We start from the raw sequence: 20,313 nt of genomic DNA, 5'->3' as shown, positions 1-20,313 counted from the left end.
CACTTTTATTGTGATTGGTAGAACGTGATCAATAAATTGAATGGGAAAATTAAAGATAACTTTTAAATGGAAAAATATTGATAAGCAATATTCATGATAGTAGACTATTTAAACACACTGAAACAACAAGTATGTGTTAAAAGGAGTTATTATCACATATATATGTATAGTCCAGCACAAAATTTCTAAACTATATTTTTAAAATACTTCATGATTATCATACAATCACAAATTACTTTACAAATGCTGGATTAGCATTGCTTTTACGTTCGATTTTTACGTGAATTATATTGAAAAATATATATATATATCACCCATGATTGATAAATACAGAGATTTATTAGTTGAACAATATTTATATCAAACCTCTCTCGACGGTACACTAACTTTTACATTTTGTAAATACTGCATTTATAAAGAGGATAGTAAATGCGTATAAATTGTAAAATCGAATATATATAACATATTGATTGTTCTACTTGATGCCTTTAGATTGGAACAAATTAATGTCAACAAAAGCATAAACTATTTTTTTTAGTTTTATTAATAAGTCTACGAAGTTAAAAAATATCTTTTTTGAACTATGATGTTTTTGAAACTGCATTTTTCTACCTTTAAATCAATATTATTATTCGCACAACATTACCTATAAATAAATTAGAAACAAACAATTATCTTATACATAGTATAATCCATTTGTAAATACCTTTCCGTAATGTTTCAATACCAATTAAATAAGCAAGAAAATTTAGAAAAATTGTTGTATGCAAGTTAAAAAGGTTATATTACTAATTATGTGCAATATAATTATTAATTCCTTAATATATTCGTTTAATCGAAAACGTTCGATTGTTTAAAGATACTTTTTGTTCAAAAAGATACGCAACTTTTCATTTATGAGAGTGTTTCTTCTAGCAAAAAAACATTGTTCCGCAAATAAGAGAGAGACAGAAAGAGAGAGAGAAAAAGGTAAAATTACATGTGCAAATACCAAATTTCACAGCCATGAATTTGCAGAGCAATTTAGTTCACATTGGCTCACGAATAAATAAATGTTAGAAGAAAATTTCGACGTGAGAGTCAAATCGATATAATTTTGCATTTTACCGAATAAAATACATTTATGCTAATGCTCTGCCATCAATGGACCCCATAATCAAAATATGAATATTTAATGTTACTAATTAATTCTGATAATTCCACTTAGCACGCCACAGTATATTACAAATTACGTTGTTCGGATACGATGTTTTTTTTTTTTAGTCTTTTACACAACTATATCACTGATACATAAGCTTCTTCAATTCGAATACTATCATTAACCATTTGATAGTTCTTATTCTAAACATCGAGTCAGTACAACGCAATTCTTTTTGCAGTTTTTTTCTTCATAAAAATTAAATGGATAGAGTTCACAGACTACTGATGTTTCTTTTTTGCAAAGAAAAAACTAGCTTGACGTTTTCAATGAATTCAGTGAAATCTGCTTGAGAAAATGATTTTTTTCGATCGATCTACTATACATTACATACAATTTTATACAATCTTTTCTTGAAATTCTACTTTTTATTTCTATAAGTTCCATAGGTCGAATCTTTAGCAAACATGATATGCAAAACTAAATGACAAACCCCAATCTTTATTTATAGGCATATTAATTGTTATAAAATATAATGCACGTTTAAAGGGGTATTAAAATTTATTCTATATCTCAAAATTAAGAAAAGATCACAATAAATGTGGATTTACAAAATGCATATTTTTTAAATGTTTGTTCCACTTGTAATGTTACTTATTAGTATCTAATCCAAGTGACTCGATCGATCGAATTTTATATCTTGTGTTAACAGCAGATTTGCTAAAAAATTATTGTTAAATTTCTTTTTATTTGTTCCAGTTTCTTATGCTAACTCCGAAGCTACTTTATATGTATACAACTTTGCCAGTATATCCTATAGGATTAAGAAAAAACTATTATATAAACATAGGTTATTTAAAGTTTTATTAAAAAGTTAAGACAAAAATACGAAATTCAAAGGGAGTAGTGGACATATTGATAGTATTGGGAACAGTATTGTATACTGCGATAGAATGTAAGAACAGATCAGTAATTTTACATTTAGCCTGTTTATGAGAGTTGTATTTATTATACGAGGTTGTCATACTACTGTGAAGAACTATCAACTGTCATGTTTGAAACTATTTTAGTCACCTAGATCACCCAATTCTGTGTCATTTAACTTTTATCTGTGGGGAACTTTAAAAGTAAAAGTGAATTAAATAAGAATAAATACACATAAATTCACATAATGAATTGTTATGAAAACTTAATAATATACTTATTGTTAATCAAATGCTACAAAATAAAAATGAAATTTGTAGGGTAACAAATACAATTTTCGACTGCTGTTAATCTTGTACTGTCAAGTACTGTGAGTATTTTAGAACGGAGTTTTAATTATTTTTCTAAATATTAAAAGTATCGTACCTACATTCTTTGAAGACTTCAGACAGTAAACATACCTCGTATAAACATTGTATCGTAATAATTGTAAGTTCGATACTGTTCCCTTAGTATTTCGTATTTTTTTTCATAATTGTTTAATAAAACTTTGAAAGACTATAGAACATACTGACAAAGTTTGATCATTAAAACCTGAAACAACCTGTATAATTCGTGCTTCGATTTAAAGTGATCGTACTTTAGTTATAACTAGTTTGTTGATCCACGTTTATTTAAACATTGTTCTTACGTTTGAGATGTAGAATACGCTTGTAAATTTTGTAATAACTTGTTAGACTCGGCTTAATCCGACTATAATAATTTCAACGATTTCTACGCGGAACGATAAAAACGAAACTTCCTTTGTATTTAACATATAACATTGCAACTCTATTCTACAGTATCCAAATCCTCTCGTTTCTTCTTTCCCCTCTATTTTCGCTAATTAACCTTCTTCAGCGGATGCAGGTTCATTTTGACTAGATCGTGCTTATTTCTTAGAAAATTTTTCCTTAAAAGCAAGGCCATGCCCAGCATATTTTGAAGCTCAACGCAATAATTCAAAAATGAAATATTAAATATCTTTATAAATAATGAGCATGTGCAGAAAAGTTCGAATATGTGTTTACTTATTTTTTCTTGTAAGTAGATACACATACACTACCATCTTCAATTAATTGTCATATGTTCGTTTGATAGAAGAATAAGGCATTTAGGGGCACGTGCCCCTTCTGTTCCTGCTTGTCACGGTCCTGTTTAGACGAATCACACAGAAACAACAAAGAGCTTACTTTCCAACTGTGTCTCTATCTAACTTTTGGCAAACTTACGACTTTTCAAAGCATTCTGCAAAGGCAGTAATTTTATCATAATTATAAGTTACACTATGCAATAAGGCTCAAGGCATTGAGATTAGTGTTCGTGGTTTTGTTACACAACTTCGGACAAAAAATTTAATTCTAAGATTCTTGTTTCTATTCATAGAATTCTATGAAACATAAATAAAAAATATTTCTTCATGAATTGGTAAAATAAATATTTTCAGATAACAGTGAAAGATGTGTAGCTAATATACGTGACACTTAATATGTCGTGTTCACATAGATGTTGATATTACAACCTACATTATACATATAGGAAAAAATTATATCAGATTATAGTTGTCCCGAAACCATTACTTTTCCCGAACTTTTGCCCGAAACAGTTTTCAGTATCGTCAACAGTTTTGAGGTTAGGTATTTTGAGATAAAAAAAATCGTTGTTACTGCTCAAAATGATCCTGCATACATACGTCCGTCATATCGCTGGAAAGCCATCCATTTTCCGAGGATAAATTTCAACGTGAGAATTCCGATCTGTTTTACGTAATGAAGAAGCGATTGTATCATGAAATGTCCGATTTTCAACGATCGAGCGAGCAAACATTTAGCAATATGTATTTCGTTTCCTTCGATTCCACTTAGGGATCGCCTCGTCCTCTTGCACGTGCGCAGATTCGAGGTTTACGATTCGTCGTCTTCGGACGAGAACTCTTCTTCGGTGTCGCGTTCGCTGCTACCGCAACTGGACGTGACGTCGTTGGACGAAGAATAGGTAGTGTCTGGAGTTGGTGGGAAAGACTCTCTTGAGACAGTTTTCTCCGTCGAGGACGACACGTCCGCGTTCTTGCAATCCGACGCATCCAGTCTCTGTTGTACGCACTTGTTCTCGGGATTATTCAGCACCGAGTGGATGAAGTCACGTGTCTCCGCGCTCAGTGCGTTCACCCTTTCTTGAAGGACGTTGTTCCGTCTCACCAGGGCCATTGTGCGCACCACGATGTCCAGAAGACCTGCAAGGTCGTGAGAACAAATTGAAATTGTTCGAGATCGTTGTCGTTATACAGCAATGCATGGTTAAACTTTAATAACTTTTTAACGAAGCCTCAATCAACAAATTGGTATTCTTGATTTTCGTCTTAATTTCGCCTCTAGAATCTCCCATTAAAATTTTAACCAGGGGTGGCCAAACACTCTGTATGTACACGATATACTATACAAACTGTGCGGTAATTTCATATATTTATTCATACAATAATTGTGATAATTTGTGGGAACAATAGTTTCGCAGATAATTTGATTTTTGACAAAACTTCTTCGACGGGATTCGTCATTGGAAAATGTGGTGGTAGAAAAAGTAGAGTATACGTTATCTGATCAACAAGGTCACGAACTTTGAAACAAAAGGATGAATTTGATTCGCGAAAGGGTGGATTTAATTAATAAACCGTTGAATTCAGAGTGTAAAACTTGTAAAATCGTAGGCTTGTTATGGCTGTTATTCATGTTTCACACCTTTCCGCCGCGCCAGAAACACTCTCCAGTGTCCTTCTATGTCCGCCGGGATTCGGGCAGAAACGTTCGGAGACGAAGAACTGACGATGGTTGGGATGCACGAGTCGTTGGGACATTCCGGTTCCCAAAGAGGACTTTCCGGCGGTGTTAAAGACGCATCTTCGCGTCGTGGCGCATTCATTTCTATTCTTCTCAGCTCGAATTTCTGTTGCTTCGCAATTGCTCCGCTGGATACTTTTTGTCGTCGACGGGAACACGGGATCGTCGGTTTTCTTACCACTGGCAGTTCCGACAGGCAAACGGTCGGAGCCATTTTCCGATGAGAACTCTGTAATCAGGAAGAGAACGTCGTATTTAGCGCCATATTTTTACAAAATTTAATGAAAAAAATCATGGGCCCGTTCAAGAAAACAATATCTTTTAATATATTTTTACTGTGTGTGTGTGTGTGTGTGTGAGAATGAATTACTGATTTTATTGTGAACGAACTGTAAAGATATTTAGAAGGCACTGAAAATAATTGGAGAGAGAAAAGATTGGTTACAAAGTGTTAGAATTTGTACTACGCGCCACTATCATCAAACGCGCCCTCACTTATGTATTTCTTTTCCTAACTCCAGTTTATTCCATACATATATTGTACAACCAATACGTTTTCCTATGTAGTTTATAATTAAGTAAATATAGTAGTTTTGTTCTACATCCTGATTCAACCTTTTCATGCACCTATCGAAACACAGGGAAAGACAATGGACATATTTTGACGACGAAGAAATGTGTGTTTAACAAAACCAGTTGTTATTATATTAAATATACAGAGTGTTCGGCCACCCCCAGGAAAAATTTTAATGGGAGATTCTAGAGGCCAATATAAGACGAAAATCAGAAATACCAATTTGTTGATCGAGGCTTCGTTAAAAAGTTATTAACGTTTAAAGTTTTGTCTGTAAAACGGCAATTTGCGAACAGCTGAACCTTCGCGAACGGTCTTAGATTTTGATGAAACTTTGTACACTTATAAAGCAGCCAAAAATAATCGACACGTACTTTTTTTTAACTGCGGTAACTCGAGTTTAAGGGATGAAACCACCCCTTGAAGTTTTGGCTAGAAACGGCTATCTCGAAAACGGAAAGACATGCGAAAAAATTGTTAATGGGCGAGGTTAATGGTTTCTTGTGTACAATAACATGGAGTTAAAAAATTTAACAAAATACAATTTGTTTATAGAAAAAAAAATTTATTAACTTAACTTTTCATTTTGTTGAAATTTTCATAATGACAAAAAATGACGAGCATTTTGTTCCAGATCCATTGGTATGTAATATTTTTAAATTACCTCTTACAGTTTTGCAGATTTTGATGATTTACATCTTGCGCGCGCATCCACTATGGTAGTAACCGTTTTAACTTTGATTTTAATGAAGCATTGTAGGGCTTGCACTAAATTATACAGTAACAAGTTTCTTAACAGCAATGAAAAGATTAATTGTTTTTATTGCCCACCTATGACATCGTGGCAAAGGTGGAGCGATTTATAAATTATAAATACATACAGTGTGTATAGCAATTATTCTATGTAGTTTCGACAATAGTGATACTCGTCGAAAAAATGTTTGAAACATAAAGATTTCTTACGCATCTTGGTTCATTTTCAACAGAATAGCAGTACTCAACAGGACCCTGGAATGCATTTGGTTTTTCATCTACATATACATACAAGTTATCAGCAACTGGGCTCGAGATGTTTAGATAAGAAAAAATGTAAAAACGTTGCAATTCAGCCAACTAATTCTTCGATTAAGAGATCAAGGTCAGTTCCCTAGAAAAATAGCCAAACAGCTGATAAATCACAATCAACTGTCCTACATATTATAAATAGATACATACATATAACTAAAAACTTTCGAAGACAGATCTCGATTAGGTCGACCAAGAAACTTGGAATCTATTCATAGCAGACCGAGTTTAAAAAGTGTTTGTGAAAATACAAAAACAAAAAAAATGCAATATTAATAAAATGAAATTCAATTGATTCTGAAACAACAAAAGAACTAGTTCAAGAAATGAAAAAAAGAATGTTAGAAATTACAAATAGGTAAGTGGTAATACTAGTTATTAAAAATAAAATAGAAACTAAACTATTTATCATTAATAAATAGGTTAATGGATAGATAATAATTATCTTGTACGGTTTTTTGTCTCCTCCATCTTATACGATTTCATTTTTCTTTCTAATACTATAGAGTAAAAACATTATATCAATTCTTTTAATCTTAATTGTTCTACTAATTGTATATGCAGATCGATGTTTCTCAAAATGGAATCTACGAGTGTTTTACATTCACTAGAACTAAAGAATTCGTTCCTTAGACATTTCCTCGTATCGTTAAAAATGACGGAGATATCGTTTTGTAACCGAGACACTCTGTACACCCGGCCACATTAATTCGTTCCAGCTTCAAGGGGAAGTCACTAACGTCCGACAACTCGAAACGTTCCGTGATGGGGATAGAGAAGTGGAGGATCTCTAAGGGGAAGCCGACATCAGTGACTTTCTTTTGATGTGGAAACGAATTAATGCGGCCAGGTGTTCTTTAAAAAACTACAAAGAATACAAAATTGATTTTTCTTATTTGAAATTACCGAACAGTCCCCTAAAGAGTGTCGGTCATTCCAATTTTGATTTCCTAAAAGTAGGCTACTTTGTGGTCTCATTTTTATAAAAACTATTGGATATGTAACTTTCAAATGTTTAGTATTAGGTGTACAAATGAATAATCCAATTTTTTTAGCCACATACAATGTTTATTTTAACTTTAAGCCATCTTTCAGGCAGCTGATGAATTCCATCTCCATTTTCGGGTCTCATCCACTGATTAGAAGTGCATATCGGATAAGGCGTGTTGCATAGGCCGGAACAGATGATAATCAGATGGAGCAATGTCTGGTGAATGCGCCGGGTGCTGCAAGACATCCCAGCCAAGACTCATTATGGTGTCTTTTGTATGGAAAGCAATATGTGGCCTGGCGTTTTCGTGCAACAATTTCACTGGACGTCCTCCTTTGCTAATATACGAACGTTTTCGTTCCAATGCTTGACTCAAGCAGATTAATTGACGTTGATAGCAGTCCACAGTAACTGTTTCACCCGGTTCCAACAACTCATAATAAACCACGCCCTTGATATCCCACCAAATGCAGAGAAGAACCTTCTTTCCGAATTGGGGTTTGCAACCGATATTGATGCTCCGCCGGGATTTACCCATGACTTTCTGCGTTTCAGATTGTCATAGAGTATCCACTTCTCATCGCCTGTAATGATTTTCCACAAGAAAGACTACCTGCGCTGCTTATTGAGCACATTGCCACTCGTTGACTTTTGTTGGTTGCAGTGAGTTCATGCGGAACCCATTTTCCTTCGTTCTGGATCTTTCCTATCTCACGTAGACGTTTGGAAATCGTTTGCTGGGTTACTCCTAACTGTTTTACAAGTTCTTTTTGCGTTTGTGCCGCATTCTCAGCGTGCAATTGTTCCAAATCATCGTTGCCGCACTTCCGAGGGCCTCCAAGGCGTTGTTTGTCGATTAGACTCAAATCACCGCATTTAAACCGCATAAACCAAAATGTGCACACATCATACGATGAGACCATCATGATCAGAGAAAGGAACAAATCGATTCGCTTGCTCTTGCAGCATTTTTACCTTGTTGGAATTCGTAAAGAATGCAGTGTCGGATATGCACCTTATCTGTTGCCATTTTCGACTCTACTGAATTGAATATGTTGTGTTTTCTGGATGAGGTAGCCACAAAATACGCACTTTTATAATATGAATATAAAGGTATATTTAAACTCAAAACACAATTAATCATTCAATTTACAACCGACAAGACATAACCTAATATAGTTGCTATGATGCTAACCGCCATATACCATAATGCTGGGCTCTACTCTCCCCCCCAGGCGTTGCCAGATTCTTGGCAGTGTTGCCAACAGAATACTTTTGAAAGTTATGTTGGTCCTTTCCAGAGATGCCAGAAAAGCACCGCCGGGTGCACACGCACCCATGCCAGATACGCGTACGTGAGCTCGTGGAGTTTCGGAAAGTCGACAAAGGCAAACTGACGCATGCCCTCTTTCTCGATTCTCCGAAGCTGCCCGAAGTAATTTCGGATCGCCTCGTGGGAGTCGAGAGAGAAAGGCTCACATTTGCCTTCGCGCTCTAAACAACTGAAATCCGACCCGACCTCCCGTCAACGGCATACGATTTGGATTCTCGAGCCGAGATTCTCGACTGCCCAGGCATTTTTACTTTCCGACCTATGTAGGCGCACATAAGCAAAGTACCCATAATGAAAAAAAAATTTTGTAAAATTTATTTTACGGAAATACACGTTTTAAGACCTCCTGATCATATTTTAATTATTGAAAAAAAAGAAATTTTTTTTTATTCCCATGTATGAGCACACATATGTATATTATTAATACGATTGAATATAAATAGCTGAATGAATTTAAATGAAACTTTACATTTAAGTTTTATGTTCTCATTTCAAAGGCGTGTGGACGGATTCAAATACGTGAACACTAAACGTAACGATGTAATTATATTATTTAATATTTACTAACTATTTAACATAAAGAACATAAAAGAAAGACATAAAACGTAAACGTAAAAGATCATAAACGTAAAACTGTGATTGCTCTCGACTAACGTTCGATACAGAGTGACGTTCCTGCAGTCAAAGTCGACCCTTCCTTATTCCTATCTTATAATAATGATCTAAACAAAACGCATGTTCGAGACGCAGTCTCTAAAACGTATTTCAGCTTAAACCTAAACACCTCACTCGATACCTACTCTAGCTTAGACTAAACACTCCTATCGACGCAAACGATAACGGTTCTCCTAGCCACACACATACACTCCTTACAGATTATACCTCTTGTTTCATAGTTGTTCCGATATATAGACATAATGTATAAAAAATTTTTTAAATGTTTCATATAAATCTTAGGACGAATTAAATTTCATATAAAAAAAATTATATAAACTTTTTCTCTATCTTCTCTAGAAAAGAAAACATTAAATGAAATCTTATACATTACATGCTCACTTAAATCGCATTGAAAACGAATACCACAAATGTTTTAGAATAATGTGCAAAATGTGATTGCGATTTTCGCTAAGACAAATTGAAAACTCGTTTCTAACAAGGAAAAGTTGGAATGGTACCAGGTTTTGGGTTAGGTTTTACTTTGAGATATTATTAAAGTTATTACAGGTACTTATTTTCAGAAATAGTACTATGTTCACCACTAATCAGCGTGGCGTGAGTGATGAGGTCTTTGCCTGCAAGTTCCGAACTTCTTCTGCTCTGCTGGTTCGAACCCTGCTTGAACTTTTTTTTTTTATTTTTTCAATCATACTTTAAGCGTACACTAAATATGACATTATATTTTTGTCTGACCTTCGAATATTTTTTTTTAAAGTTAAATTTAACCGATTACATTTAACATATGTTATTTTCAATGTACGAAGTACATGAATCTGGATGGTACTTTTCACAAAAACAGTCAAAACATAAAAATTTCAAGCACCACGTACATTTACTGAAAGTTTTTTTTTTTTTTTTTTTTTTATTTATTTGTTTAAAGTCGCATCAACCGCTAAGGGTTATTAGCGACTCGGAGAATACATTTTTAGAGTTTGTTGTACAATTTGGTAATTTTGAGGTACTGTAATAGATTTTGGGTCGATGTGTTGTCCTTCAGATTGTCCTTTAGGGTTGGTTTTATGTTGAGCCGTTGCCTGATTGGAATATATTTTCTGCAGTGGATGATGATGTGTTCTATTGTTAGGAGGTCTTTGCATGTTTCGCATATTGGTGGGCCTGTTTTTTGGAGGAGGTGTTGATGGGTCAGTTTGGTGTGGCCTATAATGATTCGTGATACTCTCACTTGGTCTGGTCTGGGTAATTTCCAGGTAATGGATTTTTCATAGAAGTCATTTTTGATTAATTTTGTACGGGATTTGGTTGATGTGCTCCACTCTTTGTTCCAACAGTTTTTACTTTTTTCTTTGAGAATGGAGAGTAACGTTTCCAGGTGAGTGCCGTTGTCGTGGTGGTTGGGGGTGGATGAGTTGGCTGCTTCTTTAGCTGCACGGTCCGCTTTTTCGTTGCCGGTTATGTCAATGTGGGAAGGAATCCATATTACTGTTATTGAGTTGTTCTTTTGGCTCGATCTGGTGTAGGCTTCTTGACATTCTTGGATGACAGGGTTGCTTGTCCATAGTTTTTGTGTTGCTGAGATGGCGCTTGTGGAGTCACAGAAAATTGCAAAATTTGTATTTTGGTCGGTTAAAGTTGATTTGATGGCGTGTTTAATTGCTTGAAGTTCGCATAGGAAGATAGGTGTTTTGTGATGGAGTTTAACTTTTTCGGTTGACTGGTTCCTGACAATTGCGTATCCGGATCCGAATGGTGTCTTGGACCCGTCTGTGTATATATGCACGCGGTTTGCGAGTCCCGCTTCCAATTCTTGGAACATAGCCTTTAGCATGATTGGATCAGATTTCTTTTGACTGTAGTTCAGTAGAGAGGTGTTAGTGCTAATTCTTGGAAAGGTCCACGGAGGGATGCTGGGGATGGATCTGCTCGATGTGAGCTGGATTTCCATGCCAAGCTCCTTCAGATAATTACTGATTCTGTAGCAGAGTGGATGGGGTGTTCTTTTCCTTTGTTGCAAGTAGTTTAGGTTGTTTTTTCTGAATACATTATGGAAGACTGGGTTCTGTGGGTGGGAGGCAATTCTGACTGCAAATTTGATACTTAGGTATTTTCTTCTAATTCGTAATGGAGGTTCTGAAGCTTCACTAAGGATGCCGTTGATCGGGCTAGTGCGGAAGGCGCCCACTGTTATTCTGAGAGCATTGTTGTGTACAGGGTCTAATTTCTTTACTATGTTGGTGTTGGCTGAGTTGTATATGATTGATCCATAGTCCAGTTTTGATCTCACTATTGCCTTATACGTTAGGAGTAGGGTTTTGAGGTCGGCTCCCCAGTTATTTGCAGCTATTGTTCTAAGTATGTTTAGTCGTTGGTAGCTATCAGTTTTGAGTTTATTAATATGAGGTGTCCATGTTAACTGAGAGTCAAATGTTAATCCTAATAGTTTGATAGAGGATGTTTCCTTGATTATCAAATTATCGAGAGTTAGTTTTATGTTCGCATATTGTTTCTTTCTGCTGAAGGTAATTATTTTAGACTTGGTGGAAGAAAATTTGAACCCTGACGTGAGTGACCATTTCTGCAATTTATCTAGTGCTTCTTGTAGTTGGGTCTGGGTAGTATGAAGGTTCCTTCCTTTGCATACTAGGGTTAAGTCGTCAGCAAATAAAAGTCCTTTGACCGGGACTGGTATGTTGTCCAGTATGTCATTTATAGCGATTAGGAATAGCGAAACACTTAAGACGGAGCCTTGAGGTACTCCGTTTTCTAGAATTTTTGTAGTGGATAGGACGTTGTTGGCTCTAACTTGGATAGTTCTTATAGATAGAAAGTTACTGATAAAATTAAGGATGTTTCCACAAAGGCCAAAATTCTGGAGAATTCTTCGGATTCGGTTTCTCCAGACCATGTCATACGCTTTTTCTATATCTAAGCAAACAGCTGTTGCATACTGGTTATTAGCAAACGCGTCGCATACATTCATTTCCAGGTTTATTAGGTGGTCATATGTGGAGTGAAATTGTCGAAAGCCACTTTGTTGTTTAGCGATGAGGTGCCTTGATTCTAAGTACCATCGGAGTCTATAGTTTATAATTTTTTCCATTAATTTACACATTGTGTTTGTTAGAGCAATCGGTCGATAACTGTTGGGGTCCGTTGGAGTTTTGCCTGGTTTCAAGACTGGGATGACAACCGCTTCTCTCCATTTGGTTGGGAAGATGTTGTGGGACCAAATGCAGTTGAATATTGCAAGTATGTAGTTAAGCGCCTCTTGTGGAAGATGGGTAAGGAAGATGTTGGGTATTCCATCGGGTCCGGGACTAGTATTCGAGCATTTGTTTAGGAAGTATAGCAGTTCATCAAATTGGATAGGAGAATTTAGGTTGGAGGAGTAAGGTGTTTCTTGGACTATGATTGGAGGCTTCGACGCGTTAGAATCAGTTTTCTGTTTGTAGATCTGAAACTGTTTTGAATAGTTGCAGTCACTGGAGTTTTTCTGGAAAGTCGTTACCAGGATTTCGGATATTTCGTTTGGGTCGGTGGAGATAGAGTTGTCTTCCTTATTTAAGGCTGGCATTGAGGAGTGTTGGTTTGAACCTTTGATAGCTCTTATCTTTTTCCAAATTGCTGAGGGAGGGGTATGTGGATTAAGAGTTGAGGTATAGTTTATCCATGATCGTCTCTTACTGTCCTTTGTGATCTTACGGGATACGGCTCGGTATTTCTTGAAGTTGATAAGGTTTTCTGCGGTTTTGTGTTTTTTGTACCGGTTGAAAGCATGTTTGCAGTCTTTCACAGCTTGTGAGCATTCTTCATTCCACCATGGATTATATTTGATGTTGGCGTTGGTGTTGTTTTTTGTCTTCGGGATGGCTGCACTGGCTGCTGCGATGATGGCTTCTGAGAAGTGTTCGAGTGCTAAGTTCAAGTTTGTTGGATTTATTTCTATGAGCAGGGAAGATGAGTCCAATATGACTTTCCGAAACATATCCCAATCAGCTTTCTGAAATTTCCATCTTGGGGCTTTATTAGTTTCAGTGATTCGGTTTAGTTTGCATGTCACCATTATAGGGAAGTGGTCACTGTCGTATAGGTCTTGTACTGTGTTCCATGTAATGTCTTGAGTGATTGTTGGACTGCATAGGGATAGGTCAATTGAACTGAACCGACCGGATGCCGAACAGAAGTGAGTGGGTTCGTTAGTGTTTAGTAAGCTGAGGTTTGCTGAGTTTATTATTTTTTCCATGGAATTTCCTCGCGAATCGGTCTTATGAGATCCCCAGAGGATATTGTGGCTATTAAAGTCGCCAAGTATAATGAAAGGTTTTGGAATTTGGTTTATTAGATGAGTGAGTTCGGATTCATCTAAGTGATGGCTGTTCGGTAGGTATATGTATATTGCATATGTACAGATCTTTAGGGCATGTTACTTTAGTGATGATAACTTCTAGATTGGATGTGACTGTTATTTCTTGGCTGTGGATGTTATTTCTGACAAAGGTGGCGACTCCTCCACTTGCGTGGGCAGTGTTGCGATTTTTGAAATATGTTTTATAGTGAGGGGGCTGGAGGTTCAAGTGACAAACCTCAATCTACCCCAACAATTATTAAAGTGTTTATTTCGCGGGTGTCGGGGGTGTAGCCACACGTAGGTCAAAGTTAATAACACTGGCTTCGCAAACGCGCGACGTCTTAGCCAGACTGAGGTCTAAAATAGACTGGGGGTCTTTCTTTTCACGTCCCCTGAATATATACAATTTCTTACCCTAATAGCAAAGGTAGAGAAAAAGAGACAGGACAGAAAGACGGAAAAACGAAACTGGAAAATACTCAGTATAGGAAAAGTTTAGCGAAAGCGAGTCATAAAAGTCAAGAGGCTCGCCGGGCCCGGATCAGGGTGGTCCGAGGCCCAGGCGAAACCTTGAGGGAAAACAGACGCCTCGCACGGCTCTGGTCGCCAAGTGTTTAACAGGACGACCAGGCTCGCACGAGACCCTGGGAAAATGGAAAAATAGAAAGCTTAAAACTATCCTTACATTCCATTCCCATTCATACTCTGGCAAGGGCGTAGTGGCTATACAATGGCCGCTACAATAGTTTTTGATTTTACCTGAATTATGGTTTTTGAAGTTAGTTTCTTGTAGGCAGATTATTTGTGGCTGAAATTCTTCGACTAGTAGTTGGAGGTGCTCGAGTCGGCTGTAGAAACCATTCAAGTTCCATTGGATAATTTGTAGTGACATAATGGATGTTTGGTTGGTGTCTTGGGTTTATAGGGGTTTTGGATCTGGGGAGGATGAGTTCCCCTCTTTCGAGAGGATGGTTTGTAGTGAGATTGCTGTTGCTAATTCTGTTTCTAGTTTTTTGATTAATCGGTGTAGTCTGTTTTTCATTCTTTGGTCTTGCATTAGGGGGTAGATTAGGTAAAGCATATGTATTAATGCTTTCTTGTCAGAAGTGTAGTCGTTCGCGATAATGTTTGGGTTTTCTGTGCCGATAGCATTTTCCAGGAAACTTTTCAGTTGAGAATAGTTAAGGATAAGATGGTTTGAGGGGTCATCCAGAGCTGTTTTTGCTGGTTTTAGAATGTCGTCTATTTGTTCGATGATTCTTGTTAGTGATTGGCTGCGTTTGGGTTTCTTTTTCATAGTGGTGGGTGCAGGTTTATCGTTTGAATTAGAGTCGTTAACACGTGGTCTTACGGGTGTTGAGATGGGCTTGTTTGTTGTCTGTTGGTCTTCTTCTGAGGTGTCTGATAGTGGTCTCTTTTTTAATTGAGCTTGAGGGTTTGCAATGGCAAGTATTTGGTTATTGTCTGCGCTGGAGTTAGCCGTAGTGGGGTTGGCTGGAATGTTGACATTGGGATCTTTTCCTGTCTCGCTGATTTCGGTTGTGGTTGGATTTTCGTTTGTGTAGTCTATGTTATATTGTGAGTTATTGACGCTTGACGTTGGTTCCGTATCGTTTAGTGTTAGGTTATTTCTCGTTTCCTTGTTGGCTGATGTGTTTGATATTGGTGTCTCGGTTTGAGTATTGCATTGGTTTGCAATATGCCCTTCTTGTTTGCACAAAAAACAGGTAACTTTGTCAGTAGATACAAAAATTCTGTATTGTGTGTCGTCGTACGTGATTAGAAACGATTCGGGGAGTTTATGGACATCATCTGGGTTTATATAAATTTGTCTTCTGAAGCTCATTATGTGGGAAAGACCGGGGTCTTGTAGTCCCGCTCTGAGGAAGGATAGTTTCGAGGTCAGTTTGATGTTATGGATTGTTAGTACTTTTTCGATATAGTCATGTGGTATGGTAGGAGAAACGTTGGACAAAATAATTCGTTGTGATGGATTTATTAGGGGTCTGATTGGGGTGAATGTATTGTTGATGGGCAGTGATTTGAAATTGGAAACGAGGGCTTTTGTTGTTGCTTTACTATCGAGGTAAACACAGATTCTGTTGTTTGATATGCGGGAGATAAATCGTATGGCGTTGGGTCCAGTGATTTTTGCTACAGCTTGTGCATATTCTTTGATAGTAGTTTAGCATACGATTTTGTAGGCTGAACTGTTGTATTGGTTTGGGTATGGCTCGTTATATTTTCAAATTCCATGACTTCCATGACGGGTCTTCTGTATTTAGAAGGCTCACCGATAGCACTAACGTTGTTGTGTAGTGATCCGCGCACCGACACGGCACAGTAGGCTGAATTATAAACACAGGAACTCGCGAGCGATTGTCAACACGTCTGATCGGTTTGACTGCCCGAGAACGAATCGAGAAAGTTTTGTTTTCACAGAAATTACAAAATTTTGTATTTAACTCTGATAGAAAGGCCGCTTCATTTACATTGATAAAATGTGAACGATTTTCGGATAGTCGTACCTTGTAGCTCGTACTTTTTACCTTATACTTCAGGTAAAAAGGGATATAGCTGGGAAAAACAGTTTTATGACATTACCTGCTAACTTATGTTACTGTTCTACAATGAAACGCTATGTTTTGTACCTTTAAAAATATTCGACTATGTGCTTTTAAAATTTAAGATACAACCCATACTTTGTATTAAACTGGCAAACGGGATCACTTTTCCTTTGTTTCTAGTTAGTTCTATTTAGTTCGTCATAACCAATTGATACGGTTATTTCAAAACAATCGAGGAAAATCATTATTAATTAATTTCTGCAATTATTAATTCTACTGTTTTGTTTATGTTATAAAGTAAGAACTCTTCTTATTGAAAAATACCACAGCGTGCACAATACTGGTAAAGAGTGGAATCTCATTTTAATTTATTAATTTTCAATCTTAAAGTATTTTGATTTTCAAAAATCGTATTAATAATATACACATGTGTGCTCATACATGGGAATAAAAAAAAATTTCTTTTTTTTCAATAATTAAAATGTGGCGGCCAAGGCACCACATACGCCTTAGTCGTTCGAAGCCGCTACAATGTATGGTTGCACACGAGACGATGGTTGCACACGAGACGACCAGAGCCGCGTGAGTCGAAAAGCCGTTGTCGTCGTCTCTGACCGTCTTTTGTTTTTGAAGGCCTCTTGGTACGGTGGTGATGATCGTACCAGGGAGTCGAGCGTAACCCGCACCACGAGTCACGTCGTTGTACGACAGCAACAATAAAATTGTGCGGAACGGAACAGGGCGGAGTCATTACCTTCCCGATCCCACAAAAATATGATCAGGAGGTCCTAAAACGTGTATTTCCGTAAAATAAATTTTACAAAATTTTTTTTTCATTATGGGTACTTTGCTTATGTGCGCCTACATAGGTCGGAAAGTAAAAATGCCTGGGCAGTCGAGAATCTCGGCTCGAGAATCCAAATCGTATGCCGTTGACGGGAGGTCGGATTTCAGTTGTTTAGAGCGAGAAGGCAAATGTGAGCCTTTCTCTCTCGACTCCCACGAGGCGATCCGAAATTACTTCTGGCAGCTTCGGAGAATCGAGAAAGAGAGCATGCGTCAGTTTGCCTTTGTCGACTTTCCGAAACTCCACGAGCTCACGTACGCGTATCTGGCATGTGTGCGTGTGCACCCGGCGGTGCTTTTCTGGCATCTCTGGTCCTTTCGCTAAATTGTCTTTTGTTTTAACTAACTATATGTCAACACTATATGACCGCAAAAGCGCGGGAAAATCTACTGACTTTAAACTTGATTTTATAACTGCTTAATACAATTTGGATTATTCATTTGTACACTTAATATTATATTAAAACGCGTCGTTATTATGTGTACAAGCAGTCGCAGCGATAACCCTCCGATACATGCATCATATGTACAGTGAACACCATAAGTATCCGTACCCTTATTGCTTATGGGAGGAATTTGTTAAAATCAAATCAAGAGTTTGCAATAAACTTCTTGCTATCAATGAATATATGTAACTCAATCAACAAATTGGCATTCTTGATTTTCGTCTTATTTTCACCTCCAGAATCTCCCATTAAAATTTTTCCCAAGAGTGGCCGAATACCGTGTATTGAAAAAAAAATTTCAAATAAAGAATAATTTAGGTAAGTGAATATCGGTAAAAATTATATTGATTCAACGCCCACAGGATAAATTAGACCATAAATTACAAAATTTCTACTTTAACACGTTGACTGCCAGACCAAACCCCTCAAATTAAAAAGAAAATTAAATTTTGTTTTTAGACAATTGGAAACTAGCATACCAAGAATTTGGCATGGAATTTATTTTCACAGACTCGTTAAAATTCAAGGGCTCCACCTAGCTTTATGTTCTTTTACATCTAATCTTGAGAATTAATTTTTTTAACTGCTTGGTGTAAAGTCGTGTCACCCATATGTGGGTGACGTGGCATTCAATGTGTTAAATGTTATATTCCTCCTTTTGTATTAGTCACTAAAGTTCTGGTGACTATGTGGCCGACTTATGTATTTCGGGTAAAACAGTTAAGCGGTTAATACACTTTTTGTGGAAATTAATTGGTTTAGTTTCAAAAACTAAAACTGATAGGGATTTCGTTTTTCTAAAAGTGATCTGAGCTTCGAAATAAATATCACCGTAAATTAGGCAGTGTTATTTGAAGGTTGTCCTTACGTTTCATTTTTAAGTAACAAGTTAAAGACAGAATGCAAAGAATTTGTGGACTTATTGACATGTCTACAGTTAATCCCATAAGTATTCGTACCTTCATTACTTATGAAAGAAATTTGTTGAAATCAAACGATGCATGCAAGATTTTGCAATAAACTTTTTGCTATACATGAACACATGTATAAAGTTTATTTATACCAAATTATAACAAAATTGATTAACTGATAACAAAAATATATTGACTTTACTCTGCATAGTACATAGAATGACTGTCACTTAAAATCGTACACCTAGCGGTTCAGCGGATATTTTTGTCAATAAAACATGAAAATTGTACTAAATTATTGCAACTCGTATAGAAGCATATAATGTAATGTTTACAACACAAAAAAAACCTTTAATAGTATGTACTCAGTAAATAAAATAAAATTTGAGGTTGCGTATGAAATTTAGCTGTCAGTAAAAATCGTACACTGTTGGTAACATTGAAAATCCGGTGAATCCCCAATTACTTTTTGTCCAACAATGCTTAGCAACGATTGAATCTAGCTGATTTAGCAGCATTCTGATTGTTATATGCGTTATTCTGCCAAAAGATCAATAAAAAAGACTGAAAATGCAACAAACTACAGTAGTGGAGCGTGAATTAGTTATTTATCACTATAAAAACAAAAAGTTATAATGAAATTAGTAAAATTATTAATCGAAGTAGAAACACAGTTCAATGTATAATAAAACGATACAAAGAAGAGGATCGTGTAGTAAATACATTAAAAGAGAGGTTTGGTAAGAAACTGAATATCAGGGATGAACGATGGATTGTTAGAGAAATTAAGGATGATCCGAGGACTAGTGCTCCAAAATTAGCGTCGAAAATTGAAAAATATTTAAATGAGAAAGTAAGTGACTCGACCATTAGAAGAGTATTAAGAAAACGGAAGTATCATGGTACAGTTGCTCAAAAGAAGCCGCTCATAAAATAGCAGCCGAATAAGGGGGTCAAATCCGGATTAGCGAATTTGCGCCTATTTCCCCTATTTAATCGAGGACGAAAAATATGAAAAAAATCTGGTGCATTGTGATTATTGAGATACGTGTTTAAGAATTTTTTCCGATTTTTCGATTCCAAATCCTAGGTGTGAAAAATTAAAAACGCAAAAAAACGCAGAAAAATACCGAATTCATGTTGAATCTTTCGAGACACTAGATTTATATAATTACTGTAAATGCATATTGTCATTGGTTATGTCCCTGAATTTTTCCAGATTTTTTGGCAGGGTGCGCCGTAATAGCAAAAATCAAAATCCGATATTTTCGGTGTTTTTCGCGTGAAAAAGCAATTTATGCTTTGATTTTTTGTATTCCCTTTAATGGATAACTATATTTTATGGTTTTAAACAATTCTATGTTGAATAGAACGGTGTATACAATAGAAAAACAAAAATAAGTAACAAAGGTGCTATGCTAAATCTTTGACGCTGGTCACGCCCCGTTTAAAGCACATCTTTTTTTTATTTTATTAATTATATATTTATTCAATTTTCAACTATATGGCAATGAAAATCTATTTAAAATATTTGAAAAATATTCTCACCTAAAATATACACAAAAACAATTATGGCGCAGTTTCTATTCCATCGTTTCTCTAGCTGTGTATTCGCTTAAATA

The 20,313-nt window shown here is 36.2% G+C and overlaps 2 protein-coding genes across 4 annotated transcripts in view; both read right to left on the bottom strand.

The window, feature by feature from the left end:
* Nucleotides 1-776: 776 nt before the first annotated feature.
* The window catches only part of LOC122404173, a 53,756-nt gene continuing 34,219 nt past the window's right edge, over nucleotides 777-20,313 (bottom strand). For 2 of the 3 annotated variants that reach the window (XM_043408100.1, XM_043408101.1), the window contains 2 exons: nucleotides 4,837-5,164; nucleotides 777-4,334 (listed from right to left, as the gene is read on the bottom strand). In XM_043408100.1, the coding sequence (XP_043264035.1) occupies nucleotides 4,006-4,334; nucleotides 4,837-5,149 (642 nt within the window). In that variant the 5' untranslated portion in view covers nucleotides 5,150-5,164 and the 3' untranslated portion in view covers nucleotides 777-4,005. Of the gene's footprint in view, nucleotides 4,335-4,836; nucleotides 5,165-6,173; nucleotides 6,843-20,313 lie in introns of those variants that run through there. The other variant, XM_043408102.1, reaches the window with a different exon arrangement.
* LOC122404171 lies at nucleotides 10,541-13,558 on the bottom strand. The gene has a single exon (XM_043408097.1). It carries the CDS (start codon nucleotides 13,556-13,558, stop codon nucleotides 10,541-10,543), a length of 3,018 nt encoding a protein of 1,005 aa, XP_043264032.1.

This window comes from Colletes gigas, unplaced genomic scaffold, assembly GCF_013123115.1.
Source record: "Colletes gigas isolate AHSC1104 unplaced genomic scaffold, ASM1312311v1 Colletes_gigas_Sc00113, whole genome shotgun sequence".
In the NCBI taxonomy this organism is placed as follows: Eukaryota; Metazoa; Arthropoda; class Insecta; order Hymenoptera; family Colletidae; genus Colletes; species Colletes gigas.
The sequence above is the reverse complement of the archived record's forward strand: the minus strand, read 5'-3'. Positions and strand labels throughout refer to the sequence as shown.